The 7,542-nt window shown below is 33.5% G+C and overlaps 2 protein-coding genes across 2 annotated transcripts; one reads left to right on the top strand and one right to left on the bottom strand.

Annotated features, from left to right (window-relative positions):
- The first annotated feature begins 1,172 nt into the window (after positions 1–1,172).
- LOC126977078 (transmembrane protein 242) lies at positions 1,173–2,992 on the top strand. The gene is made up of 4 exons (XM_050825772.1): positions 1,173–1,469; positions 1,578–1,679; positions 2,263–2,399; positions 2,752–2,992. Exons 1-4 carry the CDS (start codon positions 1,436–1,438, stop codon positions 2,890–2,892), a joined length of 414 nt encoding a protein of 137 aa, XP_050681729.1. The 5' UTR covers positions 1,173–1,435; the 3' UTR covers positions 2,893–2,992.
- LOC126977066 (programmed cell death protein 2) lies at positions 2,892–7,542 on the bottom strand. The gene is made up of 6 exons (XM_050825754.1): positions 7,126–7,542; positions 6,870–7,049; positions 6,630–6,788; positions 5,941–6,027; positions 3,830–4,120; positions 2,892–3,102 (listed from the first exon to the last, which is right to left on the bottom strand). The coding sequence occupies exons 1-6, from the start codon at positions 7,300–7,302 to the stop codon at positions 2,950–2,952; spliced, it is 1,047 nt and encodes a 348-aa protein (XP_050681711.1). The 5' UTR covers positions 7,303–7,542; the 3' UTR covers positions 2,892–2,949.

Raw genomic sequence — 7,542 nt, 5'->3', positions numbered from 1 at the left:
GATTGTGAGCGGCTGTGATCACTTAACAACAGGTGACCCGTACGCTCGTTTGTCCTCCTATTCTATAAAAAAAAATCATAATTAATATTTTATTAATAGTTTTGTTTTGCGTTGTAGTTTCGGTTTAGACAGTCTTTGCTATTCGTTTTTCAGATGTTGCAATAAAGTCGCAGGCGTAGGTCCAGAATCTGAAATTATAACAGAATACTTATTATCAGAAGTTAGTTAACCCAAAGTTTTAGGCTTTAAATATTTTTTTTCACATCATAACCACAATATAATATAATAAAAAGGATTTTAAAGGTTAATAAACTCATGAACTATTTTAAGAACTGTGATCTGCCACCGATCGGTACTACAGAGCTTGGTATAAAAATATCCATGCCCTGTAACTTCACATCGGCTACTGCAACGGCGCAGGCACTAGGATCATCCGAAGGGAAACAAACCTTGCCCCAAGGGTAGGATGCAAAAAAAGAACGCATCCTATCCCAATATGCTGACTTGTAGTGCCAAACGCAGCGGGTCGCTGTTGGTCTGCGACGTTGGCGTCGGATAGGCACTACACTGCTGGCCAGGCAATGGTTGGACGTTCCGAGAGGGGTGTAGACAGAGACCTGGTAACTATCAGGATGTGTAGTCACCAGAAGATCTAATAAGGACGGCATGTGGCTATCCTTATCCGGGAGCCGCGTTGGCGACTCAACCAATTGGGACAGACCATACGCTAATGCAAAATTATGCACAGATCGCCTTGGGTAGTCTGTGGTATGTGATCCAAGCCATATGGCATTGTGCCCGTTGAAATCACCCAAGACTACGATTTCAGCGGAGGGGATCTGTGCAAGCACGTCGTCAATTGCAGCTTGAACGCAGCCCATGGTTTTTTTCTTTGAGATAACTAAAACGTATCCCTTAGTTTTAACTAGAAAGACTTTGCTAAGGTCCATATTAAAATTAACAAAAGAGAACCTTAAAATGAGACATTATTTATATTAAATTATTATATATATTATTAGTTAATTATCGATAAAAATTATGGATTGATTCCAACCCTATATATTTATTATATTGGCAGCTCTGATATTACGTCATTAGTTGGTTATGTTGGTATTAAGATTTTGTACGATACTATACAAGAGACATTTATCATTATTTTGTATGGCACTCCCGTCTCTTGAACGTAGTGTTTTAAAATTCTCTTTGATTGTTACGTACTCAGTACACACAAATATTATTAATTATTTATTCGAAAATAGAAATAAATAGCTATGAAATAATTTGATATGAAAAATCGATAAAAAATTCAAGTAAAATTATATTTTATTTATAAATAATTTGATTTTTTTTGTATGTTTATGAAACATATATTTTTATGTTTACGTGCTATTTTTTTATAACCAAACACCAACTACCAAAAATTCTGTATTGAATAATGGCTGATAAAGAACGATTAGATCGAATAAAAGTTAAGTATGCAGTTGCAGTACAAGAAAAAATATAAACTGCAAGGCTTTCTTACTATTCTAGTATAATATGTTTCGTATATTTAACTGTAAACATAATTGATATTTTAGCTGGAGCATTTTTGGCTTCAGTGGCTGGGATATCTGGTTTTGTTGGATTTTGTGCAACATTATCCACAGCTAAGAAAGCTGACCCTAAGTATTTCAATAAAGGTTAGTTTATATATTTTGTTATCTTTAAATTATGTTATGCTTAATATATAAAATTGAATATTGCACCTGGTTTGTGACTAAAAGATAGGTACGTAAGGTAGTTGCTAGTCATATGTTGGTTTCTTATAATAATAGTCTTTATTAAAAGGTATAAACCCAATACAACTTATACATTGTCTTATTAAAGTAAGTGAATGTATTACCTCATCTGTCAAGGGATCAGAAAGCCAAACAAACTGATTTACCTACAATCCTTACCTAGATCTGAACTTAGCAGTCATCCACATTGTGGTTCTTGTGTATTTTGTTCCATGTATTGTTCATCTTTGTCTTCATTGTCCTGAATCTTTATTCATATAGGTACTTACCACTATGGGACAAACCAAACATACACATTGCTTAAAATAGCGATTGATTACATTAAAATATGCTTGATTAAATATTATTTTTATTAACAGAAATATACTTTCATACAGATTTTCAGTTTTCTACACAAATATTAAAACCAAAAATAAAGATACCGATTTTTAAGAAATGTCAGTTACTCTTGCAGTAAATTTTTAAACTTTAATTCCATTTTTAGGACTCCAGGGTGGTGTAGAATTTGCTGATGCAGGAGCCATATTAGCTTTAAGAGCTCTAGGGTGGGGTACCCTTTATGCTGTAGCTGGAACATCATTTTTGTGTTATGGAATTTGGAAATTATCTGGTGCCAAAGATGTAACTGTTGTAGTTTAATATATTATTATAGAGCTTTTGCAAGATTTGTGAAGTTATGATTACTTTATATTGATGTTGATATATTTGATTTACTCATCAGGAATAAATAAATGCATATGATTTTAATAGGGCCAATAAATGTGTTAAATATCCAGCATCCAATGGTATTTTTTTGAAACACTTTCATATGTTGATGAGGCAAAATGTTCATATAACAGTTTATGATATAACAATTTATTACAAAAATCTTGTGTAGAAGTGACATTGTGATGATAATAGATCTTTTTTAACTATAGGTATCTAAAATATTTTTCCATATTACATAAATTTAATAATTCCTATTTTTTTACAGTTAAAGGACTTTAGAGTTAAAGTGGGCAACATACTTCCAGTATTGCCAAAAAATAATCCACCACAATCAAGAACAGAGTTTAGTGGAATGAATGACCTATTAACATATTTGTCAGAAGACTACGGAAAAAAGAAATCATGAAAATTTATAATTTTTTATACATTATAATACATTATTGTACAGATATTTAATTAGGTTTTAGTTGCTTAGATCTTGTTTGATTAAAACTTCTTCTTTATAAGCTGGTCCCTCATTACAACTCCTCTTGCAAGTATATATAGCCAGAACACCCCAGTCTATGCTGTTCAACTCAATACCCACATTTATAAAGTTAAGAAGTTGAGGCATTATCTGTGAAAAAGGATATAAGATGATAAACTGTTTTTTTAATGTTAGGAAATCATACATTAGGTATTTTAATCTATAATTAAAGCCCATTAATATTTCTGAATTTTAACATGAATGATCAAATTTATTGCTGTAGGATTTATTTTGTCGAACTCTATAATTATCCAAATGTTTCGAGTTTTCTTGAGATTTGAGACTCAATGTCTGATGAGTCGACATCTCCTGAAGATGCCTGATGTAGAGGCTATACATGTGTTGAATTGATTAAAGACAAATATTGGCCGAATTAACACTCAAGAAAACTTAAAACATTTGGATAACATGAATTATTCCAATGTTTGGAGTACTTAACAGCCAACTATAGTCTTTTTAATCTATACTTAAGAAATTGAAACAGGTTTTTCTTTCATAAATTATTTAGAGTTATTATAATCTGGCTATGCCATAATAATATAATTACTTATAAAGAACATTAGCACAATATTTATATACTTTCAAGATAATGTCCGACCTCCCCACACTTAATTATCTTGTTTTATTATGTGGTCTGCTGAGGGTGTGATGCTGATCTGGGGCAGTATTGATCACTTATCCTCTGATTCACTCACACTCATTTGTCCTCCTATTTAAAAATTTCAGTTAGTATTGCAATTAAATATATACCATCATCAATACATATTTTTAAACATAACAATTTTTTAAAAATGTTTGGGACCAATAATATACTTACTTGGAATTCAAACTGTCTTTCTCCCTGGCAATATTGGCATTTAGGAACACTACTTTTAGAATTGCTTGTTATCCACAGTGGCTCACCACCTCTATCATAACGGAGTACTTGGTCTGGATGTCTAGCTATTCTTTTACTGAATTTATTAAACACTTTATCTTCAGGTAAATTTCTGGTGTACTCTTCTAATTCTGCCTCATTAATGTCATTCAATGTACCAGCCTTTTTGTTTTGAGTCATTTTACTTAACTTATCCAATTCTTGATTGACATCTACATTTTTCACTTCCTCCTGGAAATATAATATTAAGTTTTTGTTGTGACTTAATACTACACTAAATAAATTTTATGGGTGTCAACACAAATCAATGCAAGCATATGATCAAATATTATATATTGTTTGATAAACAAACTGTGGACAAACATACAAAATAAATGGGTATTAAATTAATTACTTCTAAGGCCTGCAACACATTTTGTACCTTATGGTATTGCAGATGTACAGGGTGGGCCAAAAGAAGTCATCCGATGTTGTTTGTCTCTTTTTTTTTCTAAATGAAAAACTTCGATTCTGTTTTTTGATTATTTTTATTTGAACCTTTAGAATTGTAGTGGTCAAGCCAAGAAGATGATATCGGCCAAAGGGCGCCGTCACAATTGATTGCCAAACGGGTTCGTTTTATGGCAATTTTCATCATTTCAGTGAGAACATCGGGCGACAGATTCTCGCACTCGTGTCAAATGTTGACTTGAGGGCTTCCAGAGTATCGGGCTTGTTCACGATAACACGGGACTTCAAAAAACACCACAAAAAAAGTCTGAAACGGTTAAATCGGGCGATCTTGCGGGCCAGTGCAAATCGCCAAAACGTTGTGGCTCGCGCAGTGTGTGTCGTTGCTCTGTCCTGTTGAAACCACATGTCCTGCAGTCCTAATTCGTTCAATTGCGGCAGAAAAAAATCGGTCAACATGGCCCTATAGCGCGTACCGTCCACTGTTGTCGTTTGGCTAGCGGCGTTCTCGAAAAAAATGGCCCTCAAGCGTGCACAGCGCACCATACAGTCACTTTGAGCGCGTGTAATTGTCTCGCCTTGCCTCGTGCATCACTCGTGGATTTTCGGTGCCCCTGAAGCGATAGTTTTGCTTGTTCACGTACACGCGGAGGTGGAAATGAGCCTTATCGCTCATTATGATTTTGGTCGAAAAATCGTCCACTTCTTCTTCGAGATTGAGGATGGCTTGGGCGTAGGTTACGCAGGTTTTGCGGTCGGCAGACAGCAGCTGATGCACGGACTGGACTTTGTACGGGAACATGCGCAGGTCTTAAACTACAATTTGCCTTAGGGACGTCCAGCTGATGACGAATTGCGTGGCACGGCGTCTGGTCGATTTTTCCGGCGACTGCACGACATCCTCGGCAACAGCGGCGATATTCTCGGCAGAACGGGCGCTCCGGGGCCGCCCACTCTTGGCAACGTCTTGTGTGTTCCCATACTCTTCAAGGTTGGTGGCCAAACGGCGCAGTGTTTGCGCAGTCGGTGTCAAACGGCCGGAGAATCGGCGACGGAATCTGCGCTGTGCCAACACCAAAGACGAATTGTTACGCAAAAAAATAAACACAATTATTCCACTTTCTTGGGGAGTGTACTGCTCCAAGGCTTGTTCACTTGTATTCTGCATCTGTCTAGTCAATAAATGTCAAACAGATTTAACATTGGCGGCCATTTGCAAAAATGAGAGCATCTTCCAATAGGGTGATTTCTTTTGGCCCACCTTGTACAGTACCATGAGTTTTCACTCTCTGTCACTTGCCTAATATGGGGCAACTCGGTGAGCATAGGACACTTATTTATTGAACAGAAGAAGTGTATCAGGGCGGTTTGTAGAGCCGGCCACCTAGACTCTTGTCAACTTCTTTTGAAAAAATTTAAAATTCTATTACTGCCATGCCTATACATTTATGAGATAAGACTATTTGTTCAAAAACATATGTCTGATATCTTTACAAAAAAATCCAGAAGGCTTTAAACACAAGGTAAACTTAATGATCACATGTTTAAACATTGATGATCACACTAAAGTAAATTCCCTATTTTAGATAACAAAAACTTACTGGATCTTCCTCATCAACTAGAATTTCCCATTCTTTAAAAAGAAGATCTTTACCAGCATCTGCCACTTTAAAGTTTGAGTCATCCATCTAAAAATATGAAATATTATTATTATTTTATTTTACAATAATATAATATACTGTTTATGAATAGTTAGATATAAAATTATACAAACAAGCAAACTGGGTGTGCACAATATTGAGCCATCACACAAGCCAACATCAAAATATCTTAGTTTTGTAATTAAATATTTTTTGTTTCTATTGAATTCAGCATTCAAAAATAACTTGTACATTTTTTTAAATATTTATTTAAAATATAATGTATTTTATTAAAATATAATAACACACACTTAAACTTTGAGAAGCTTATCTGTGTGGGAAGCCACTTAAAAATATACCACAAATATTTAAAAAGTTAAAAATTATTTTGAATTACAGTTATCACAACAACAAACTTATTTTAAACAAAGTAGTTCAGAAATCAATAAAAAGGAAATAAAATTAATTATCTACAAAAAGTTAACAATTACAAATTAGTAGTCTACTTAGCTTGCCAAGGATAAAATTATATTAGTGAAGGATTTTGTAAAAAGTACTTGTAGTAGTATACAAAATTATATCCAGTCTTAAGTGGTTTTTGTTGAGTACCACCTAAGTTTGAGATTAGAATAATTTTCTGAATAATATACCTTTTTGAGATTGTCACATAATGTTTTATGACCTTTCTGCCAATGGAGAACCTGGTGTTTCCTACTGCAGTAATAAACATTTTTACACTTTGAACAATGAGACGGACCTTTTATACCACACACATAACACAGTTTTGGCCATTTTTCCATACAAAAGTTCTGAAAAACACAATTAGTAAAGTTTATATACATATATGTATAAATTGATTGAATGATGGAGCATAAAATATGACAACACACCTCATTTTCATTTTCCTCATAGGGTTCAAATGAATAAAATTCATTTTTTCTTGATAGTTGACAACGAAATACTTTAAAATTATCGGATGAGTTTAACTGACAACATGAACCATTTTTGCAAATAAATATAAATATTGATCTGTGAAAACAATACTCTAACTCTTCAAATGGAGCATAAACCTGAAATTTGTAACTGTAATTAGTAATAGCTCAAAATATTTTAAATGCTTACTTTCACTCACTAACTCAAACTTACTTGGCACAAAAACACTAAAACTTCATTGCATTTATTGCATAGTAAATCTGAAGTTGAAATCAAGTTTTTTAAATCTAACCATGCTGGTTTTCCACCGACTTTGCTAGGAAAAAATCTCGGATGCAATAACCAAGTACTTTTCTCTTCTAAAATACCAATATCTACAGATTTTTCCATGCTTGTTTATTAAATTAATACTTCTCTAACTTGGGTACCTATGTTGGTATAATAACCCCAATTTGAAATTGTCAAATACGTAGGTACAATAATTAAATTATAATATTAATAATATTCTGTTATAGCTACATGGACGTTTTGATTATTTAATTAATGTAACATATCATTGTTAATTCATAATTCACATCAATATTCATATTTAAATAGGTTATGTGCGTACTATGTATATAGATGTACTCT

Source organism: Leptidea sinapis, chromosome 43 (genome assembly GCF_905404315.1).
Source record: "Leptidea sinapis chromosome 43, ilLepSina1.1, whole genome shotgun sequence".
Taxonomy (NCBI): domain Eukaryota; kingdom Metazoa; phylum Arthropoda; class Insecta; order Lepidoptera; family Pieridae; genus Leptidea; species Leptidea sinapis.
Note: the sequence above shows the minus strand (reverse complement) of the source record. Positions and strands in the feature narration are given on the sequence as shown.

Bases quoted from the DNA above. Each gene is read 5' to 3' on its own strand.
- LOC126977078 (XM_050825772.1), top strand. From the start codon at position 1,436: ATGGCTGATAAAGAACGATTAGATCGAATAAAAG. The intron at 1,680-2,262 runs GTTAGTTTATAT...TTCCATTTTTAG, and splicing joins CCCTAAGTATTTCAATAAAG to GACTCCAGGGTGGTGTAGAA. The intron at 2,400-2,751 runs GTAACTGTTGTA...ATTTTTTTACAG, and splicing joins AATTATCTGGTGCCAAAGAT to TTAAAGGACTTTAGAGTTAA.
- LOC126977066 (XM_050825754.1), bottom strand. From the start codon at position 7,302: ATGGAAAAATCTGTAGATATTGGTATTTTAGAAGAGAAAAGTACTTGG. The intron at 7,050-7,125 runs GTAAGTTTGAGT...TACAAATTTCAG, and splicing joins TTTTAGTGTTTTTGTGCCAA to GTTTATGCTCCATTTGAAGA. The intron at 3,103-3,829 runs GTAAGTATATTA...CCTTTTTCACAG, and splicing joins AAAGACAGTTTGAATTCCAA to ATAATGCCTCAACTTCTTAA.